This window comes from Thunnus maccoyii, chromosome 17, assembly GCF_910596095.1.
Source record: "Thunnus maccoyii chromosome 17, fThuMac1.1, whole genome shotgun sequence".
In the NCBI taxonomy this organism is placed as follows: Eukaryota; Metazoa; Chordata; class Actinopteri; order Scombriformes; family Scombridae; genus Thunnus; species Thunnus maccoyii.
The window spans coordinates 9,194,424-9,218,192 of NC_056549.1; the positions used below are offsets into that span (position 1 = coordinate 9,194,424).

A 23,769-nucleotide genomic window follows, 5' to 3' on the forward strand; every position below is an offset into this window, starting at 1 on the left:
CATACTTGTGTAAATACCAAAACATGTAAGGAATACATTTTATTTAGATAAAATAGTGTGTTTTTAGATTTGTGATGTTTCTTTCCATGATAAAAACATATTTATATGTATGCATGTACTGCATGTATGTACTTTATTTAGTCATTCATTCTACCTTAAATGTGCATTCTCAGTCAACATCAAATACTTCTACAGTTTCAAAAGAGTTGATAAGCACCTCACTACTTTCATTCTATGATTAGGTCTACCAATATTAACCCTCAAGCCAACATAAAATTAGTTTTTTGTGAACTGCATATGGGAAAATAGTGCATGATCTGTAAAAATGACAACAATAAAAAAAAAAAAACCTACAATACAGGATTTCCAAACTTCTTTATAGGACAAATTGTAATTACGCAGCACACTGAGTGCAGAGGAAGAGGGGAAAGATTGTTAACTTTCCTCATGGAGACTCCCTTATGAAACCAGCACTGCATGTTCCACAATAGGATGTTCTGGACTTACCGGTCTAGCATTGCACATGCTCAACATACCTCTGGAGGTGAAACAAATGCACAAATTGGCTTTGATCCTGGAAAACACTGTGTTAAATCATGCAGAAAATGTGCAACTTTAATATGATTTTTTTGATAGGGATTTTGAATACTTTCTTGTTTTTATTCAACGCACAGTGCATGTGTTGAGTGGAAAAAAAATGTTTTTGCTGAAACTTTCCATGTGATCTTTTTGTTATCTTGTTTGCATTTGTCCCTTAGTTGCTTTAAGGCAAGTCTTAAAGAGGAAATTCCTTTCTCTTGCGTAACATTGAGGCAAAGTGCGGGACAGTGCTGCCTGTCTGTGCTGCCCTGACATTTAAGGTAAAATTCCCAGGATCATTTCTGTTTGCACTGTGAAAGGTAGGCTCGGCGAAAACATAGCAACAGTTTCCAAAAGCAGCGAAGCATTCACATCTCTGTACGGCAATTGTCAGTTGAGATTACACTATACAAAACAAACAGTCATACACACACACACCCTGCAGGGCTATGATGTCAGGCTACTGTATCTGTCTGAGTGTCTGTGAGTGTGCGTCACATCAGAAAAACGTCACTCGTACATGCACACTCTCTCTCCTCTGTGTGCCTTGAATTCCACACATTCTTCAATCCCTGCCAAGTATCATAATGAGGAATCTGGGGACAAACTGTTCTTGCAGCCCTGTGTGTTTTTTTTGTTTTTTGTTTTTTTTATCCCCTGTTGCCAAGATTGCGTGCTTGTGTATGTAAATGGTCGGATATTTACCCCACATGGGAAATACTGGGACTTCCACTTTACATAGTTTTTTTTTTCTTTTCGTTAAGACTGTGCAAGTGCTCTTGCCTCCACTTGCTTCGTGTTTACTGCTGGTTGCCATGGACACCAACCGCTGGGAAAGCACTGACGCCAGTTCAGAGTCAAGTGCTGTACATTGCCCTCTGTCTGTGTGTTGGTAAAGCACCACTTATCTGAGTCTGTATAGTGCCTCAGGGGGTATCACGCTCTGTTGATGAAGTGCTTAAGTCATGAAACTCACATTTTCTTGATGGACCAAGTAACACCAACCTCACCCAGTATTCTTTGAAAAGTCAGGGGGGGGGCCCGAGCGATTCTCAGTTGCCAGTTTATTAAGTCTACCTAGTAGGGTGTGTAAAGTGTTAGAAGCAACTCTCAGAGTGCAATACAATTCAATTACACTGCAAACTTAAGCCTCCAAAAAAAAATGTAAAATAAATGTAAATCAACCTCTCTGAAAGAGCTTTCACAAAACTGAGCGTTATCATTATAACCTATGAAGATAGCATTATTGCAGTATTGTTGTATTAGACTGCATTAGTTGAGTATGTTAGGCTGGGTTTGAACAAAGCGAATGAGTGCACAATAAAGTACAAAAAACAGTAATTCAAAAAAAAATTCTGTATATCCATTAAAAAAAAAAACACTCAGTATGTAAAAAAGCTAATTATATAATGATTTCAATAATCAATAATTTTCCATGCTCTCATTGCAGCAATCATTTTTCAGTGGCCCAATCGGTAGGTTTCGTAGATTTAAATGATGCATTACGAATGAAGTGTTTCATACAGTGATAGCATGACATAAGATGAAATACATCAGATGTGAAAGGGGGGAAAGGGCAGGGGAACAGAATCAAATAAAGTACTAATACTGAAATTACATCACGGCTTATTTGTGAGATTGAAACGCTTGTAATTTCTGGAAACTATCTATTTACACTTAATGGACTTGTATTTTGGGAAATGTGCTTATTTGCTTTCGTGCCGAGAGTTAGATGAGAATATTGATACCACTTATTATACAGCCTGGAGACAATTAGCTTAGCAAAACTGAAAGTTCACCCCCCACTGGAAACAGGGGGAAACAGCTAGCCTGGTTCTGTCTAAAGTTTAAAAAAAAATTTAAATGCATAAAATCATCTCTACAAGTGAGACATGTTATATCTCTTTTGTTTTGTTTTGTTTCTTTGTCTTTTTTGTCAATCTGTACACAAGCAAATACAGTGGAGATACAACATGTTTAAAGGTGTATCTTATGTTTGAACTTTTGAAAGAGCTAGTCAAGCTGTTTCTGTCTGCTTCCAGTTTTAAACTGGGCTAAGCTAATAGCTAATAGCCATGCTTCTGGCTCTAGCTCCATAACTGGCATACAGACAAACATATATGTTGTTTGTAACTGTTGGTGCGCAGAGGTGATATGATGTGTCATTTCTGAAGCTTTAGAGGTGTAAAGAGCCAGGCTTTCTTTTTCTGTCAGACAAAACATGTATCTTAGTTGTAACTGTTTGGGTACAGTGATAAAATGTGTCAATTATGAAGCTTTACAGGTGCTGGTATGTCTATTTTTGAACTTTGCAGAACTTTGCAGGCTTGCTGTTTCGGACTGCCTCCAGTCTTTAACCTGCGCTAAGCTAGTAGCCTCCTCGCTCTACCTGCATAATGAGAGTAGGTACAGAAGTGAATAAGCATATATGTCGAAGCTTTAAATGATTTATTTGACCAAGCACATTTTTGAAGTGTAAGATAAATTTAAATTAAATTTTTGTAGTGTTTCTATAAGTAGAAGGTCACGCTGTGTGAGACACCTGGATGATTTGATTTTGAAAATGTGATTTATGTCACTCAGTCATATCAGTGATCTGCACCCAGCTGTCTAAAAATAGCATCAGCTTCCCAGATGTGTGCTTGTCATTCATGACAACTTCTCTTCTGTTTCAAAAGGAAGTTGTCACTCCATTATTACAGTAATCTCTCAGTGGACAGCTAACCTCAACCAGTCCATTACTTGTGTGGGCCCAGTGTGACAAAACAGTTCTACACCCACATTATGTTTTCACAGTGTGTGGCTTGGTGAAAAAAGGAGTATTTTAGTATGGCAAGTTCACACATGGCTGTTTTCCATGGCTTGTATTAAATAATGGGTAGGCATGCTCGCTGTGTAATGATATGAGTCAGGCTGTTCTTGCAGAGGGACTTCACCACAGCCAGGCTTTATGAAAAGAAAACATTATAGGTGGTTGTTATCTAATTACATGCCAGTACACGCCTGTCACAGTACATGAGACACGATTTTAATGAAGAGAGTCATGAAGATAAGAAATGGAAAAAGATCATGGAATGTGTGTAACCTTTACTCTCATGACCTTATTCAATGATCTCATTTATTGAAAAGCAAAGGAAAAAAAAATACAAGTTAACTCAGTGTGTTTCCAGAACAAATAAAACAGGTTTCCATACCTGTAAAAAGTAATTCCCTAACAGTGGCATCTAATGGTCATGAGATTTTGAGAGTATGAAAGGTGGAAAAATCTCTATGCTATAGCTTCTGAAAAGGTGACTGAAGACATCAGAGACGCAGGCTATCGATTGAAACTTTCAAACTGAGGTGAAAAACTCTGAGAACCTCCCCTTTCTTGCCTCAGTTTCGCGCTGAATGTGCAAATGCATATTTTTTTTCGGGGAAGCGTAGGTGTTTTTCGGAGAAGGGGTAATACCTTTATTTCCCTCCCCAGGCATTCCCACGGTGTACATACATACATATAGGCTACACACACCCACGCACAGTGGGATTAATTATATGCAATGTGATCTGTTGTCCTACTGCCCTACTGCAACCAGGCATCTCTCACGGACATAGTATCACTATGTGCTCCAAAGTTGTTGGTTACATTTTATATAAGCATGAAAACACATTAAAGGCTCAGTTCATCCAAGTTATATATATTTAAAAAAATATTAAAAAAAAACATTTCCTTCCTTACTTCTAGTGGTATTTGACCATACAGCTAGTTTTGGTTTTATTTTCAGACATTTTGAGATATTTGTTTCTGAGATATCTGAATTGCAATGGAATAGTTTGACATTTTGGAAAATGCTGTTGTTTGCTTTCTTGCTGAGAGTTAGCTGAGAAGATCGATACCACTCTTATTTTAAAGTATAAAGCTAGAGTCAGCAGGTGATTAGCTTAGCTTAGCATAAGGCCTGCAAGCTAGGGGGAGACAGCTAGCTTGATATTTAGCATTCAGATATCAGAGTGGTATTGATTTTCTAATCTCTCAGCAAGAAAGTTAGATTAGGATAATTTCCCACTATGCTTTTAAACTAATGATTATACAGTGAATTTTTTTTTTCTTTTGTGAAGTCAAAATCACAATGTGAAAAAAGCTGACATTGCTCAGCCCCTGTGGAAACACTGAAAATAACCACAAAGCATATAACTATACGCAGTTAGTGAGCCAGAAGGACGGGAGGATCTCAGGTTGTGCACATGTAAAACCGAGAGCTCAGTAATGCAACTTGATGGGTTTAAACATGATCATTAAAATTTAACAATAAAGGAGGAATGCTAATGTTGGGGATTTTCAAACACGTTGCTTGGCCGCAATTCAAATACTTGCTGCAGCTCTCTGAACTAGTTTGAGATCCAAGAGAGACTTTTGTGTGAGGTGTGAATAGAGAGAGCTACAGTAGTTCAAAGGAGAAAAGATAAAAGCATCAAGCAACTACTTGGTTGTCATTTTTTTTCAATTGGAGGAAGCAAGTCTTGTTCAAAAGCGAGTCTTCTTCAAAAGTCAAATCAAAGTCAATAATCTGATCGCTGGGTTTGTTCAGAGAGATCGATTCTCAGATACAGGACTCTCTTCAACAATATGAGACTGTTTGAAAGGTTTAAGTATCTTTTGAAACAACAAGCCTCAAATCATATCAGAATTTTTTTTAAAAAAAGGTAGAACTTGCAGCCTATGTAAGCAAATATGGTTTGAGGTCATAGATTAACATTGATTACACATTGTTATCACAGTGCTGACTGCCATGTAAGTGCACATGCAAAGCGTTTAAAACAACGCAAATGATATTGCACTCAGAAATTCTTCCAGGGAGCAGACATAGTTTTACACAGCTTTAAGTAATACAGTTGCAAGGGACCTTGAAAACAGGCCTCTTTTGGTTTTTTTCTGTGCTTCTTGAGTTTCCTCTACATTCCTCTGTGTGCAGCTGTATCGATTGTCTATTGTGTCAGCAGTCTGCGTAATCCTCACCATGTGAGATTATCAGACAAAAAAAGCTCAGTATTATGAAATAAACCACAAAAACAGTCCAGACTTTCTTCCTCCACACTGTACTGCCCTAAATACAAATTAGGCCAGCAAAGTTTCCTGACACACTCACAGCAGTGTGAGAAAGGACCTGACGGTTAGCGTGATCCACACCACGGAAACAGTGACAAGCTGTAGTCAACTGAGTAATATTTGTCAGTCTCTCTAATATTCTCATATGAATATATATATTTTAGGAGTTTCAAGCAGGCTCTCTGTCTGCTCTGTCTGCGTACTTGTGATCACAAGTAAAACTGTAGCTTCTTGTTTTGTTTGTTGATTACATCACAAGTGTTTTTTAATATCTTTGATACTTGATGCTCATTTTTACAAGTACATAACTGTTATATATATTAATTATAGCATTAAGTATTAATATATAGTAAGCATTTATGTTCATTATTTCTTCATTAGCATTTCTATTTAAAGCCTCTTCATTCTTATATTAGTTTAATAATTTTTAGATTGTTTATTTTCTTATTTCATACCTGTCATTTTATCATTATCATGAATACTTGTAGTTCCAGTTGCAGCATAAACGAAACTCTCCAGGAATGGTTTAAAACTTAAGACCTGAAAAGCTGTAATTTCACCACTTGGTAAAGGTCTTTATCGCCTTCATGTGGTTGAAATGTGAATTGCAGATCATGAGATTTCAGGTCCTTCTCAGTGTCTCAGTCCTTCTCCTTATCAGTGCACAGCATAAAAAGACTTTTACTATCACTCTTAGAAAATACATATGGATAAAAACCTCACAGTATATGTAATTTAACATTGCCCACAATGACCTAATACACCTAATACATAGATATATTAAAGGGATAATTACTTAGATGTGATGCTGTGGCGAAATATATGTTTATTTTGCCAGAACCTGAATACAGAATGTCAGTAATTGCCAGACATAAATATGTTAAATACTACGTTTGGTATTTTCTTTTTATATACTTGACGACAAGGGAATTTAATTCTGTAAAATTAAAGTTAAATCACAGTTAAAGTATGATAGTGCATACCAATAATGAACTAACTGACCCAATTATAAGAAAATATCTATCATTAAATACATGTGGTATTAAGTGGAACAGATGGAGGTGGTTCATTTCACAATGGAAAGTTTTGGTTAGAACATCAAGTGAACTCTGCCCCAAATACTGTGTTCTTTGCTGGAGTAAAGTCAACTTTTGTTTTTAAATTGAAGCACTGAAATGTTTTCTACTGATATACTTGCTCATTCAGCTCACACACACACACTGTACTGTATACTGACGTTCAACTGTCCATCACACCAGTAAACAGAACCACGGCTCCAACCTCTCCAACCCCTTGTGAGTCTGTCCATCAACGCCAACCAGGTGAATGAGAAGAGAGTCAAGCAGCAAACCGTGACAGCTTTGGCCCCGAGGTGCTTGAATCATCTGCCAGTCAATTCGCAGAGACTTTTTGGCAGCTCTTCAACATCTCCCTGCAGCTGTACAAGGTGCCCTCACTGTGAAAACCTTCTGTCTGTCTGTCTGAGTATAAAACAGTGCTGGAAGAAATATTCTTCAGATCCTTTACTTAAGTAAAAATACCAATATAGCAATGTAAAAATAATCCATTACAAGTAAAAGTCCTGCATGATAAATCATACTTAAGAAAAAGTACATAAGATTTAGCAACAAAATGTAGTAAAAGTAGTGGTTTGGTTCCTCTGACTGATATATTACTATATATGACATCATTAGATTATTAATGTTGAAGCATCAGTGTTAGAGCAGCATGTCACTGTTGTAGCTGCTGGAGGTGGAGCTAGTTTCAACTACTTTATATACAGTTAGCTAGTTTAGTCCAGTGGTTCCCAACCTAGGGTGCAGGCCCCTCCAAAGGGTCAAGTTCTGTTTTCAGTTTTTGGACTTTTTCTCTAATCTTTGATTTTTGGTGAAATATTGGATCATTTATTGAAATGAAACCATGTGAGAAGTTTAGAGGGAAAAATCACTATTTGGTGGAGCTGTTAACAACTCATAGACATGTGAAATGTGACCCCGACTACACACTGCTTTTTGTAAAACGTCAAAACCCGAAAAGGTTGGAAACCACTGGTTTCATCATTAACAATGTGTTGTATTTTAAAAGCTTATTATGTCAAATCTTCATGTAATAGCTTTATTTGTACAGCAACTTTCATACAAGAAATGCAGCTCACAGTGATTTACAACAAAAGAAATTACATGCATCAAGTGCTGCACATGATAAGGACATAAAGAGAGAAAAAACATCAACATAAGATGGAAAATAAAACCCACTTGATATCATTAATAAAAATAAGATAAAATAAAACTTAAAGTATTTTGTCATGTGTACATAATCTGTAAATCGGTGCCTAAGTCTCTAAAGCCGGAGGCATAACAGAAACTCCCTTTTCCCAACGGACACAGACTCACCACCGGTCTTGATTAACTGAGATAAGCCTCTTTCAGCTTACCCCAGAACATCTTCCCACTGGTTTAACCTCACTGTGGGTTTTATCTGTGTCAGGCGCAACCCAAAGCTGCCCCCACGAAGAAACCACCCTTAGAGGTGTTTCATCTGAAAAGTAACTAAAGCTGTCAAATAAATGTAGAAAATACAATATTTCCCTCTGAAATGTAGCGGAGTGGAAGTATAAAGTAGCATCAAAAGGAAATACCCAAGTAGGACTAAACACATCCTCAATCATGAGTCAGCACATACGTATGATGCTACCTCTGCTTCCTGCTGTCATTCTTCCTCAACACATTCTACTGTATGTATGGACTCCTGTAGATTTATTAGTATCAACTTATATTTTCACATCTTGCATCATCATACTGCTGTAAAACCATCTTTATTCAGTTTCTTATGTTCTGTTTAGTCTTAAGTTTTTATTTGCACAAGTAACATAATTTAGTGCCACTAATAAGTCACCCTTTATAAAGAAGATAGAAGTTGTAAATAATAGCTGTATTCATGTTAGTAAATCATTTACTAATTATATACCGGTAATCATAATCGTTTTCTAATAAGCCATCAGCTAAACATACTGTGTTGTCTGCAATTATACATGTTAATAAGTTATTATTAAAGGCTTCATGGTGGGGTCTTCATCATGAACTTAAAAGCTAAAAAGTCAAAGGAAGCAACATCATTAATGACTTATAATACTAATGATTTATAAAACATTAGTAGATGATTTATTAACCATTAATAAAGCTATTAGTTAGCTTATGTGACTTATTAGAGTGCACTATCCATGATATATTAGTATTAAAAAAAGAATTGTGCTGGTGAGAAAATCATAAATGTGTAGGCCTATGACAGCATCACACAAAAAATAAAACAATACAACGATGACAGCTAAAATTAACAAAGCAAAACAAAACCAACAAAAGTACAGTGAAATAACTACAATAACATCTCCTATACACATTTTTTACAACTTAGCCAACAGCCTATGGATTTGGTTTGCAGTAGCCTACCTAATGTATGGAAGTTAACCCTGGTTCTTTATATAAATTTTTTAATTCTTTGTATTATTCTTTGTATTGGTCATGGCCACGCACCAGAGTTTATCAGTGAAGTTTTAACCCCTTAATGTCCAAAAAGGCCTCTTAGATCTGCTGAGTTAGGCTGCTCCAGAGTCCAGGTTAAGGTTTGATCAAGCTTTTGCTGTACTGGCACCACAGCTTTGGAACAGTCTCCCAGTTTGTATTCAATCTGCTGACACTGTTTCTGCTTTTAAATCCTGTCTTAAGACACATTTTTACAGACTTGCCTTTTCGCCTGATAACGTCTTTTGTTTACATAATAATCATTTCTGTTGTGCAACCCCCTGATTTTAAGTTTATTTTAATAGTTTCACTTGTTTTACCTACAAATAATTTATTTGTAAATTTCTTTTATACGTTTTTTTGACTGTGTGCTTGTATTTTTCTATTTCTTTTTGTGATTGTTTTTATGCTGTCTATGGAAAGCACAAATAAAATTATTATCATTATTATTGTTGTTGTTGTTGTTGTTGTTGTTGTTGTTGTTGTTACTATTATTATTATTAGCATTAGCATTATTAGCATTACTATTATAAGCGAATTAAGTATGATGTAAGGTTAATAATTATTACATTTCACATACATACACCTCAAATACCTGCACACACAGTTCATATCAGGTGTTCAGAAGAAGTCGAAGAAACTACAAGTCCCTCAAATCTTCCTGCTTCAGTTAGTTACCCATACAAACATTTGATTGGTCGGACTCAGTAAAGCTGTCTCTGATTGGTCGACGGTAGCCATGTTTGCATTTCCAGCTGTCTAGATGCGAACCAGCTAACCGGTTAGCTGTCTGAGCTACATTTGGCTCTTTATTCGGTGTAATAGTTAACTAACAGCGCTGCCACCCCGTTAACACCGTGTTATCTGTAAGTCGCAATGCCGGTTCACTCCCGGGAGAAGAAAGAAAGTAACCACGAAGAAATGGAGGTGGATTTTCCCGAGCAAGACGGCAGCAGCACAGACGAGGAGGACACCGTTAGCTCGTCCGTGTCTGAAGATGGAGACAGCTCGGGTAGGAAAAAACAGGCCTTAAATATCAACACACAGCTAAATTCATCAAACACGGTTGTTTGTCAGATGTTGGTCCACCGGGACACGTAGTTTCTGTTAAACGTTAGCTGTCACTTTGACCAGGGAGCTGCTGCTGCAGTGTGGAGTGGAGATGCTACTGTGTGATGTTGAGGATTGTTGTTGTTGTTGGGTAGAAAAAGCAGTTGATGTGGAGGTGATGCCCAAGCTGTCATGTCTTCATGTGAACAGAGATGGATGATGAGGACTGTGAGAGGAGGAGGATGGAGTGCCTGGATGAGATGACCACCTTGGAGAAACAGTTCACAGACCTGAAGGAGCAGTAAGTTTCCTTTCATGTTGTTCCCAACGAAATAAACTGCTCACCTATCTACTGTCACCTAACTACTGTCACCTAACTACTGTCTGGCCAACGCAACAGGCTGAAGAATTCTTTTAAACATCAGTCTATCCTGTTGCTAAACCAATATCAGTGTGCTGCTAACTGAGATCTTAGTCCAGTGGATATAATGTGATTGTCATGACTGTTTGATGTGTTTTGTACGTCTATGAAAAGTGACATATGTCAGGTGAGATGACAGCGATGATGCCATCTCACCTGCCTTCTTAGCATACTCTCTCATAGACCACAATATCCCTGTTATCCTCATAATATCCTTAAAATCTGACGTATCTGCGCTCAGACTTCCATTTATCTGGAGCCTTCTCACAATAACGGTCTGCCATATACTCTACACCGCTGTAAAACTGGTTGTAATCTTAGTGAGAAATGTACACCAGTTGCTAAGCTAAGTGCTGGTAAATATATTAGCTGCTGCTGCTCTGACTTAGTCTGCCTTACCAGCCATTTGGTATGTAACATGCCATCATTTGTGAAGTTTGGCTGGAAATATGTCAAACTCTCAAACATTATCTGAAAAATCAGTCAAATAACTTCACTCACACTGGAGCCATGCCACAGATCTTGAGAGATAAGGACTTGATTTTTGCCATTGCAAGACCACCTCACAACCCTTCTCTATTCTGCTGCTTGTGCTCTTTTCTTCATTGTCTATAGTTTCTTAAGACCCGTTGAGTTCCATTCAAACAACTATATATTTTTTTATCATGCTTAGGTTGTATAAGGAGCGTCTGAGCCAGGTGGACATCAAGCTGCAGGAGGTAATGGCTGGTTGTGCCCAGGAATACCTGGAACCTTTAGCCAACCTGCAGGAGAACATGCAGATCCGGACCAAAGTGGCTGGTAGGTGCCAGTAACCCTACAGTCATCGCTGTCACATACTGTCCACATATTTGGGGGAACCTTAGGGGAGTGACGGGGACCTTGTTATATAAAGTTAAGAAGGGCAAGGTTAAAATTACCAGTTATATGTCAAGTGAAAGAAATACTCTTGCTGTTTGAATTCTTTTAGTGCCTATGCCCCTGCCTAATAAGAAAAAGTCACACAAGAGGAGTATCTGCAAGGATATGGAACTAATTAAATATGCTGCTTTGTCACTGTCTAAAAACAAATTCTCATTTTTCCTGCCGGCCTCCTCAGATCGATTTACCACTAATGCTTTTTGCAGGGATCTACAGGGAGCTGTGCTTGGAATCAGTGAAGAACAAGTATGAGTGTGAGATCCAGGCTGCCTGCCAGCACTGGGAGGTGAGAGGTCACCAAATGAGTCAGGGGTTGTGTAAGGTTTAGGTTTGTGTTACCTCTACAGTGCAGGAAATGTACTAAAACATTGGACGTTTGGATGTTTTGTCCCAGTATTTCTGGAGATGAATGATGGTTTTTTCTACCTGTGTTGACCCGTGTGCCTGCCTGTCTGTCTTCCAGAGTGAGAAGCTGCTGCTGTTTGACACTGTGCAGAGTGAACTAGAGGAGAAGATAAGAAGATTGGAGGAAGACAGACACAGTATTGATATTACCTCAGGTACCAATGAGGGCTTCAGCCCACAGTTGTCTAAAATATAGTTTTTGATCCGTTCTCATCATTTAGTAAATGAAATGTCAAAAAAAACAAACATCCTGTCAGTAGTTGAGCCCACAATGACATCCTAAAGTTGCTGACTTTAGGAATCAAAAACCCCAAAACAAAAAATTATTCAGTTTATATTGATATGAAACAGAGGTAATCATTCTTGACATTTGTTAAGTAGTAATTAGTAAGTATTTGGTATTTTCAAATATCTAAAACAATTATTACAACAATTGTTAAATTGGAATCTGCCATTTGACAAACCTTTTAATCAATTAATTAATTAATTAATTGTTCAGTGCTCGTAACAACCATACCTTAAATACAATGTACGATCAGGGACATTAATGAATATGAGTTATTGTCTATAAAACAGGTTAAAATATGAAATGCAGATATGTGACATGAACTGCAGAGCCTCTCCTCTCTCTAATCTGTTTTTGCTTTTCCAGAGTTGTGGAATGATGGATTGCACTCACGGAAAAATAAGAAAAAAGACCCATTCTGCCCCGTCAAGAAGAAGAAGCCTGTTGTTGTTTCCGATATCCTTTTCCATTGTCCCATCCTCGCCATCTTTGTCTTATTCTTCCCGTCATTCATCTGCAAAACATTACGCTGCAGCACTTCAGCGTTATTCTGTTAAAACAGATGTTTCCTGCCACTTCACTGCACAGTTTTCTTTAACCTCTCTTATCACGGCCTTATATTGTTTACATGCTGCAAGATCTGGATATTCTTGAAGACTGGACCGCAATAAGAAAGGTATTACAATGAGAATAGGAAAAAAAACAGGTTGACTGTGGATGTAGATGTTAAGTTGTGGTTTGACCTTTTGAGTTGTGTTTGCTTCCCCCCCCACCCACAGGCGATGGCGTCTCTGGGGCCACACAGGGTGAAGGTTGATGGTAAGAGTTTCTCCTCGTCCTTGGTTACAGTCAATACCTGGCTGAGTGCAGCGATCGACCCGCAGTCACATTCAGTTAAAAGTGCTCAATACTTTCAGCTAAAAGTGCTCAAGTTCATAGTTGAATAGGAGACAATTTGTCCTCACCCCACCTAACATCACTGTCTGTTTTGCTTTTTCACCTCTTCCTCTCACTGCACATTGACTCTCAATCTGTCTTCCTCCTTCTCCTACTTTCTTTTTTTTTTAAACTTTCTGTGCCCGATTGCTTTTTTTCATTACCTCACTTTGTTGTTCTCACTTTCTGGTCTCCCCATCTCTTCCCCTTTTTTCCCTTCTCTCTTTTTCCCTCCAGTCCCTGCAGCCAAGCCTGACAGACATCACCATGTGGCACGCTCAGAGGACGGTCGGCTTTTCTATGACAACCAGTGGTACTGCAGGGGACAGGCCATCTGTATCAACAGGAAGGATGAGTACCCGACTAGGTGCGTGTGTGGGAGTGATGGCTTTGAATTGCAGCCTATGTTTGGTAATAGCATCAGCAAGTTTCAATACTAAACAACGCATGTACTCATCTGGAAATGTGTGTTTCTGACACATTGTGAGAGTCTATGTGACTTAGAGGAAGTGGTCACAGGGTGGGTTTTTTTTTTTTTTTATAATGGAAATGATCATTTAAACAAAGGGAGATGATGTGAGTATGAGGTTGAATGATTGTGATTTCTTTGTGCGTCCTGCCCTGTGTGTTTTCCAGGACAGGATGTACAATGAATAAAGAGGTATGCATTCACCACCACTGAGGGGCAAAACAAACACAACAGGTGGCTGCTATGAATGAGTAGAGCTGTGGAACCGGTATCTGTGCAACATACCAGACAATCAGTAGTCTGTGGACATTAAAATTAAGCCAGGAATTTCCAGACATATAATATTCTTTTGCACGCACATTACAGACAGGTGATAAGTTAAAAAGGAAAACCTGAATAAATGAGTGGAGAACAATAAATGCAGATGCTTGAACACCTGCAGGAATATTAATACTTCTGCCTGCTGCACCAGTCGTTAAAACCTGTCAGTGAAATGAATGGTTCAAAAAGTGCAGTTTCACCAATTGTGCTGCATCAACAGTGCACCCATCTTTATGCTTGGTTCTGGATATGTAGCACTTGTGTTATTAATTCGTCACATTTTAAATGTTTGATCAGCAGTTATAGGTTGTCTCATCATCAAATGTCAGAAATGTAATCAATGATTTAGTTTAGGGCACAACAGACTTCCCAAAGTGCTCCGTAATAAAGGATAAAAGATCATAAACACACACATCACTCTAGAAAATCATTTGTATGCATGTTGTTTGTTTATTTCATTTGATTAGTTTCGAAATACTTTATTCGTCCCTCAAGGGGCAATTTGAGGGAAGCGAGTTTGCAAATAATAGTACACATACAATTCATTTACACACATAAAGACAATCTAAAAATACAAATATGATAATGTTAGAAAGTGTTAAAATACACAAGGATTAATGGCATGTGTGTTCCTATCAGAAGTGTCAAAAGTAGTGCATCTGGCCATTGAAGGTATGTCAGACTGATTGCATTCACAAAGATGTGAAATTATATTTCAGTTATTTGTGGACAAGGTGTTAATTTTTTTTTTTTTTCCATGTTTCATGAAATCTGTGTGCTTGTTGTTACACAGCCCCTTGGAAAATATCACCTCATGTTGTTTCTGTTTTCTGTTTCCTTTGGCAGTCTGTAAAAACTTGCCTGAATTCTTTCTGAATCTGCACAACAGCTCATTTCCATTTTAGCCCTGTTTTCAAGTTTTTTTCCCCCCATCTGGGAGCACAATGGCTGATTCTGACTGGTGCATATTTGCCACTTGGAGGGAGTAACCATGGAGTACAATGACATCACTCTATACTGTTTGTGAGGATTGTGATTTGGTGTTTCGTTAACATTATTCTGTCTTTTTTTCTTTCTTTTTTTTATGTGTCGTGCAGTGCCATCATCACCACCATCAACAACGATGAGGTGTGGTTCAAACGACTGGATGGCACCAAGTCAAAGCTGTACATCTCCCAGCTGCAGAAAGGCAAATACACGATCAAACACTCATAAAAACACACTGACACACACACAAAACCATCATCTTTGCCATGTTTCTCTGTCTCTTTTCCATGTTGTATCTTTATACATGCTTGCCATAAGTACGCACACACACACACACACACACACATACACCTCAGTTCACTCTCTCTGTGTATGAGTAACAAAAAAAAAAGAAACTGTACAGAAACAAATATCAACTGACCCTTCTCATTTAAGGAGACGATCTTCTCTGTAAATATGTATGTATGTTGATATTACCGACAAGGTCACAAAGTGTCATTTTCTCTGGAAAGGAGATCAATGCAAAGTGCTGCTAAAAACGAAGGGAGATAAAAAACCGGAGCAGTAGCGAACTGTGAACCACGGAGCTCAGTCGCGTGCCTTTCTGAGACGAGACGATGCCTCGGCTGGGAAAAAAAAAAAAAAAAAAAGTCTGGAACTATCAATGCAGCGAAGCCTTACTCTGGACTGGAAGTGGGTCAAAGCGGGTCAATGAATGAGTGAGTGAGAAGCCCCGATCCAGGTGAAGATGTTGTCAGCGGTGTGTTTGATTTTGCCTCCCCAGACTCACCAGTTAGACTTGAATTTCATGCTCCACAGAGCCTAATAAATCTGTATTAGGATCCCCAGGGACCCCAGTTTGAGAGAATGATTTAGAAAAAAAAAAAAAAAAATTGCACAAGTGTCAATATGAAGATGGAGGGTGAAAGCGATGATTAATCAATTTTGAGTTAATGATTATATTGTGAACGTAATTAGATAAAAACCTTTCTTCAAAACCCTCCCCCGGGTTTTGTTGAAACCCACAAGGGGGAGCCGCTGTATTAAATGATCTCTTGATGTGTTGATGTTTTAGTGTAATTTTCACAGCACTACATTTTTAAGTTCAAACCCAGGCCACCGTCCCATATGCACTGAGCAAAGCATAAAAGTTGCAAAAAAGAAGCCTACTGTATTTTAAGTATACGGTAATGGGAGGTGTCCTGTACATTGAGACAACTGCGTGTTTTGTGTTTACGTCACTGTGATTCTTCCCTCTGTTTCCTGTCATGTTACCATGTGTCTGATAGTGCCTAGAACTCAACATTTAAGGCAGGATCTAGGCTTAGATGGGTCAGCTCACCTCCACAGGTTTGGACTGCATTTTCTTCTGTGGTGGCGGGATCATGACAGCCTTAAATTTGTAATTCATAGTGCTATTTTCAGTTTTTTTTTGTCTTTGCCGAGCCTTTTTTTGCGTCCTCCCGTCTTAATTCATCCTCCTCAATTGTCATTTCTTTTTCTCTTACCTTTGTCTTCTTCCTTGCTGTCAGTAAACATGTTCCTCAACATTAATGTACAAAGAGAAAGCAAGGTTAAGGGATTTTCTTGTGTGTACAATCCGTCCAAGTGAACCTTTTTTGTGTAAGTGTATATTATGTTTAGATCTTGCTTTGCATTGTATTTACGGTGCTTTAAATTTTCACCGTTGCATACATATTTCAAAGTATTACCTGCCAACAGTATTGTAAAAGAGAGGTGCTTGCAACGTTATATCATAAACAGAAATGTGACAATGTGGCATCCACCGAGCAGAACTTCTGATAGTTTGTTGCAAGTCTTTTGTTTTTCCATTTCTACTTTGTTTTTATCTTTTTATGCATCGTGGTTCCTCTTCCACATTAGAGGTAAAAAGAGAAAACTTGTGACATTGTGCCAATGCATGTACAGCTAATTAAAGATTTTGTTTGTATCATTTGAAGAGAGTCTAACCTGCAAAGAAACAATTCTTTTTATTCCACATGCAATAGAGAAAAGAGGGTCTTTACATGAGTTGAATTGTGTTTCTACTGTACTTTTCTGCTTTCTGGCTGCATTTTTAGCAAAAAAGGATATTATGTGTGCATTTAGATGACTAAAGTATCAACCTGCCCTGCACAGCTTGGGTCAAGTTAATATCTTTTTTTAAGACTTAAGAGCTTTGGATAAAAAAAAAAATCTCAGCTTTGCATAGAACTTAAATATCCTTTTGGATTTGCCCTGGCATGCACAAAAAACCCAGATACAATCTTATATAATGCTCCAGTGTAAAAAGGGAGAAAGTCCCTGACAGTGCTCAACCCAAAGTCACCCCGGAGATTCGCTGAACCCTGCTGTGACAAAAAAAGTGGCTTATTTGGAAGAAAAATGCTGAGCCAGTCCTATTTGATAATGGCTCTTTGGTCTGCTGTGCTGTTCAACCTTTCAGTCGCTTATTTCTGCCAGAGGGCCACTCACTAGATTAACACCACATACCGGTATTGATTCAGGATCTACGCTGATGTACCATTTTCTTGCCCCCCCCCCCCCGACTGTCCATCTGCCTGCCCTCAGGCCTGTACAGACACACCTCATGCAGAACCACTGGAACCTTTGATTGATCTATCGGAAATATTGATCAGATGTGGCAGTGTAGCCAGAAATTCGAATGAATCAGTTCAAAGGCTAATCGGTTAAAGTTCCTGGTGGTTCTAAATGAATGTACTGTACTTCCATAATTTACCGCATGGTCACATAAGGTCAGCACCATGAAGTTTATGAAATGTTTAAGCTCTTTCAAACCACAAATGCCTCCTTGTGCCTTTGTGTTGCACTACCATGTTTCTGGCCAGAAGGTGTCAGTATTGCTCCACAGTTGAGAGGCAGCTACCTCTGCACTAGATGGGAGGAGGGAGGTGGTCTGAGAATCTGGGGCACCCTGCTGCTGAAGCCTTCCAGCTGATGAGAGAGAGAGAGAGAGAGAGAGAGAGGAGGGATGAAGGCACAGTTTGATCACAGCTCGCTGGCCACGTCTGCTACTGCAACAGAGAGAGAGAGAGAGAGCGAGAAAGAGGAAAATCCCCATCACCGCGTCAAAGGCAGCAGCAGCAGCGGCAAGCAACAGGGATGTCTGTCTCCCTACACGCCATGCAGCATCTCTCTAGAGCATTCCTTGGATCTGCTTGTTCTTCAGACATTCATGTGAATGTGTCCATGCACGCATGCGCCCTTGTCCATGGTCAGAAAAGAAAATGCTTTACCCTCCCCGACATGCACCTACACACTTATAACAGAGAGGAGAAAGGGTTTCCTTGTTAGATTTCTGTCTAATATTATCTGTGGCGTCGCTGGTTGAACCTGGATGCTTGGTTCTGGAGGGTTCTAGGAAGCTACAACTGTGATGAGTCAGGTCCTGACGGATGAGAGGCTGGCCATCAGCTCCATCTATACTTAATGAGTAACCAGAACTGGAGGGTCATTGGGACATGTTTACTGCAACACTGGGGCTAATTAGACCGTGAAAGTGTCACATTGTGCTAAATTACTTCTATCTCTGTCCCTCTGTGTGATGTACTGTATGTGCGTGTGCGTTGCTATGTGTTTTCAAGAGAGCAAGACTGTGTATGTGGATCTCTTTGTGCATGCATGCATGTGCTGTGCGCCAGGCCTGTGCGTGGGTGTGTACCTTTGATGCTGATTGTGTAAGAGAATGTTAAATGCATATATCCATAAGTTAACATCAAAGGGACGAGGCAAGTCGCTCATGATCAGGACAGACGGAGAGAGAGAGGCAGGCAAACGAGAGTGAGGTGGATTCAAATGTATAGAGCCTGCAACCTGTGATCTAGATGAGGATGGTATCACCTCCCTAGGTGTGTCAGTGGCAGTGCCCTAGAATTCGCCATTAGCATCCAGGGTATAGCCATTTCTTCATCTTATACTGTCTAGACTCTTCTTGCATCGAGTTGCCTCTCTAAAGACCGGCTTAATTTGCCTTTAACACTGAAAACAAATGGGTCTTACTTGAAACGCAGCCTACTGTGCAAGTAGCACTTTATATTTTATGTAACATTTATTTTATAACCTGAAGCAATGTAGTAATCCAGATTCTAATTTTAAAAGATAAATATCCGCTGGATACGATTCCATGGTGGTTTCAAGAGGGACAAGGCACAGGGAAGATGACTAGTTACTAATTTCTTTCACATTCATGTTGCTCTTCACTAGAAATGTCTGTATTTTCCACACAGTTCTTCCATTTGTCAAGTAAATATAGGTGATTCATGTTTAGCAAAACTCAAGCAGAAACAAACTTTTCTTGCTCAAGGTGACAACTGTCTGTTGGAAGAAAAATTTCAAATTGAAGTTGAACAACAATGCAATCACTTAATAGTACATCCCACAGGACGACATTTATAATGTTCTGGGAAATAGGCCCATTAGTGAACTTAAGATGTTATTCATGATTGAGAGTTGTCAGGAGAAAAACAACAAAATCCTACTCTAGGTTACTGAAAGGTCTGTCTTATAAGGCAGCGCTTGTTAGAGTAAACATATGCTGTTTGTTACCACATCCACATATGCAAAACAAAGATTCAGTATCTGTCTGAGACCCAAAGGATGATTTCATGCTACTCCTAAGCATGTTTCTGCCTGTGTACTGTGGTCGAATAACCAGCTCTTTTCAATGAGGCCCAATGGCTGTTTCACTGTTTCCAGTGTCCTCACATGATGGAAAACCATTAGTAGTAAGAATACAGAGCCGTGTGTAGGAGTTGTTGTCCCTGTGCATGAAGCACTAGTCCTTCTCCTAGTTTTGTTGTTCCCCTCCTAACCCTCATACAATTGAACAGGAAAACTTAGATGTTTTGCCATGTCATCCATCCACTCAACCATGCATTGCCACTGTGTCTGGGCATCTGTGACCTACCTCTGACCTCTTACATATGTCTTGGTGCCTTTTGCAGGGATGACCAAAGTCAGGAAGATGAAACAACATCTAAGAATATGTTCCCCGTGATCCAGTCCACAATTGCTGTTTTGATGTGTCTCAAACAGCAGGCGAGATCTTTAATCTAAGAAACTGCGTCTTCTGTCCTGTATCGTGCCTGAGATGAATGATTTTGATGTTGAATTAAGTTGTTTGTACCTTCATGTCCCAAAATACACTTACTCAGGTCTGACTGGGCATGACTCCCTGCAGCAGTGGAATACAGAGGTACAATGGGGTCCTCTGTCCTGTCCGGACTTTTCAATGACCTACAGGCTATCAGATTGTTGAGGCAGCTCAATGAATGCAGCACAGCAGAGTAATGACAGCCTGGACTGTTGTGCCTCATGGCAGAATGCACACTCCCTGCCACCACAGGGTCATCCACCCTTCAGAGTAGATGTTTTACTCAAAACCACTGTTTTACCATACCCCTCTCCTCCATATGATTCTTCAGCTGTAGGAGAGTCAGACAGGACCAACTGCCTGTAAACCTGTCTGACCAAACTAGAGCCTTATGATATGCTGAGATGTCTCAGCTAAAATTCCCAATACTGTGTACTGTTGTCACTGGCAAATGGCTTGACTGGCACAATGCTTAACTTGTGGCAGCCTCTCAAGACTTGGATCCTGAGGCAGACAGGATTGACCCTAGCAGTGATGGAGAAAAACCCCAGAATGCAGTCTGCCATTTCTGTGTGCAAGGTAAAATGGCTGGAAGCCGTGTGAGGAGAGGGAAGTGACCCAGAGAGCTACCCAATCTGTTCTGTACCCTCTTTCCCGTCTGTCATGCTCTACTATTAAGATGTATACATCAGATATCTTTTCTTGTCATGTGGGGTTAGACTGAGAGGTTTATATTTAACCGCTCTCTCCTGAAATTGACTGAGGCAGCTACATCCTGTGATACACTTCTCTGCCCGGTTAGAAATAGTAGAAATTGCCGGTTTATACCCATTGGGCAGGTGCCTTGAAAGCTGTTATCCATCACGACAGCATTGCTGCCTGCCCTGACAACAGGTAAGAGGGTGAATAACTTGTTTGCCCGTTTGGGCAACCCAAACTGAATGCTAGTTGAGAGGACCTGAGGACACCACTACCTTCAGACAGAACCTTCGCTCTTAGCCAAAAAATACTAAGTTTGTTAGGTAGAGGATGGCTTGGTTTCAGTGCTTTTTAGGCTCAACCCTGTGGGATACAAATAAATGAAAAACTGCATCATGCCCTGTGTGATATTTGGCCTGATATACACTTATACACTATACACAGCACTTTTTCTGCTTTGTGGACAGTGTCGGTAAACCCCCTAAGGCTCACCCACTGGCTGAACAAGGGCATCTTGCAAGCCTATGTATTGGCATACAAGGCTGTTTGTGTACACACCACATGGAGCGCAATGGCATCGACAGCCTTGTTCAGTGGAACATCATGATTGAGGCCCTGCATGAGTTTTTACATCATGCTCTTGCTGGTGAGCAGACTTTATTAGGGTCTTAGACCTGTTGCTAAGTCTCCAGCTCCTCCTACAGCAGAGACAGGTGTGGTGTAGCATGTAACTCACACTGCTCACCTTATTGCACCCAAAAGGCCAAAGTAGCGTGGCAACTGGTGAGATCTACTTGTCTACATGCAAATTTTCAATGTGCAGATCCATAAAGACAAGTGGTCAGACTTGTTAGAGCCCTGATCGAGGACCAGTGTCCGTACAACTTGGGTTGTAATGTGTATCCATCATTTGTACTGCGCTGTTTTAATTAGGAATAAGTGCAATAAGCTAATGAGTAATCAAATGTGTGATGATGAAAAATAAAAGAAGTAGCAAATAGTAAAGTGTATCCACAACCTGTTTGACAGCAGATATTAATGATATTTGAACATATGTTTGTAAATGGCCCCTGCTATGACAGTAGAACTCTTAAACACAGACCTTTGCCTTAAATAACTTAAAAGGCAAACTTATTTTAATCGTTATGACCTTAAACTCCCTTGATACTCTACCCCTGTTCTATAACAGAGCTGTGATAATTGATTTCTAGAGTTATAACTCTTTTTGACTTGATAGCTTGAAACTGAAGAGCTCCAACAGGCTGCCGGGCCTGTATGTGTCAGGTTTATTTAGCTGCCCAGACGAGGTGGCAGTATCACCTTCCACCTCCACACCCACTGTCCTCAGACACCATACAGTATCTCCTCATTATGTCAGATCTGATATGCAAAGTAGCCCCGGGAACCACTGTAGCATGGCAGCGGCAGACAAGGGGCAATGTTTTTGTGTGTGTGTATAAGAAAGGATGTGTGTTGATGTCCTTCTCTGTCTGTATCCGTGTGTCTGGATGGGCTCCCCCGGCCAGAGGCAGCACTGTTGCTATGATTTTACATGGGGAGGGTATCAAATTCACCATCATGTCCCCAAACAAGAAAAAACGCACACCTTATCCGCCTCTCACAGGCTTAGCCTCATGTGCTTAGTGCAGGCTGAATATGGAAATGTAGTCAAATGGCCAACTGGCAACAGCGTCAGGATAAGAGACTACAGAGACTTTGGTAGTCAGGGCGATTCTCCTACATCAGAATTTAGATACAGGCCTCCTTTCTCACCAGATGCGTGTTGTAATTGTTTACTGTACAAAACCGTGTGCATAAAAGTGTGTGTAAACACAGGCACATATATACACGTTTTACTTGGATGTACAGTACACTTAAATGTGTGTCAGCCTTGTTTACTGCATGTGTGTATGTGCATATCAGGGTGTGTATGTTTGTGCTGGACGCAGAATCAGTGGAGTGAGAAACAGAAAGCTCACCCAGCCATTTGGCTGCAGTCCTAATTGGCTGTGTGTTGTTGACAGGATGCTGACAGAGCACATCGCACAGACAGGTACTCTGTTTCTCTCTGTTTCATCTTCTGGGTTTGTGAAAATATTTCCTCAGAGGAATTCCCTGCTCTACTCATTTCCAGGCGTAAAAAAGAACCTTAAGTGGCGCCCTTTGACAAGTTACAAAGCTTGTTGTTTTTCCAGTGTTTGGATACAGAAAAAAGGGAATGGAGAGGCTGGAGATAGGCCAGCCTTAATGAGACTGTTCTCTGCTGCTTGCTGCAGGCCTGGGTGGTTTACTGTTCGGTGACCTGCCTGGCCTTTGAGTGTATGTGTGTGTGTGTTTCTCCATGTGGACAAATATATGAACACATACATGCACACACACCGCTACATAAATGAGCAGCCACACAAACATACTGGGATTCCCTTCATGTTCAAGAATGTAAAGGTATGTGCACGCACAGACCGCTACAAACAGCTAATTAGCTTTGCACTTAAAAAACTAGCTTTTTAAATATCATTAATTTAATTTTCTTATTTTATTGTTTATTATGTATGTTAATTTATTATTTTGAATCATTTCCTACCTCTTCAATCTGTTTCTTGTGCTGCTGTAATGTGAACTTCCCATATGGGGATCAATAAAGTCTTCTCTTATAAAATTAGATAAACATTGTGGGTAGAGATAATCAAGAGCACTGTAAGAGATACACACACACACTCACACAGGGCTTTTGATGGACAGCAGTGGCCACTGGGATGCGAGTAAAAGAGGGGGAAGGGATGCGAGCAACATTTGAAATGAACCATGTCTAAAGAAGGCAAAGATTGCTGCTCCAGGGTGCTTTTACCCAACACTTTAATCTGATGGGTCACAATGATATCACTTAATGCACTTCTTTCTCTCTCTGCCTCTCATTCACAAATACACTTACTGAATATGAGATCCCTTCAGGTGTCTTTTTTACATTGTGTAAACTTTAT

General features: G+C 39.7%; 1 protein-coding gene across 2 annotated transcripts; it reads left to right on the top strand.

Annotated features, from left to right (window-relative positions):
* The first annotated feature begins 9,900 nt into the window (after nucleotides 1-9,900).
* Nucleotides 9,901-16,943, top strand: LOC121882347 (breast cancer metastasis-suppressor 1-like protein-A). Of its 2 annotated transcripts, XM_042390544.1 has the most exons (11): nucleotides 9,901-10,195; nucleotides 10,444-10,534; nucleotides 11,328-11,455; nucleotides 11,782-11,861; nucleotides 12,039-12,135; nucleotides 12,633-12,722; nucleotides 12,878-12,942; nucleotides 13,046-13,085; nucleotides 13,440-13,569; nucleotides 15,090-15,181; nucleotides 15,492-16,943. In XM_042390544.1, the coding sequence occupies exons 1-11, from the start codon at nucleotides 10,060-10,062 to the stop codon at nucleotides 15,545-15,547; spliced, it is 1,005 nt and encodes a 334-aa protein (XP_042246478.1). In that variant the 5' UTR covers nucleotides 9,901-10,059; the 3' UTR covers nucleotides 15,548-16,943. The 2 variants fall into 2 exon arrangements, with proteins under 2 accessions (XP_042246478.1, XP_042246479.1); XM_042390545.1 differs by having other exon boundaries at nucleotides 15,090-16,943.
* Nucleotides 16,944-23,769: the final 6,826 nt, after the last annotated feature.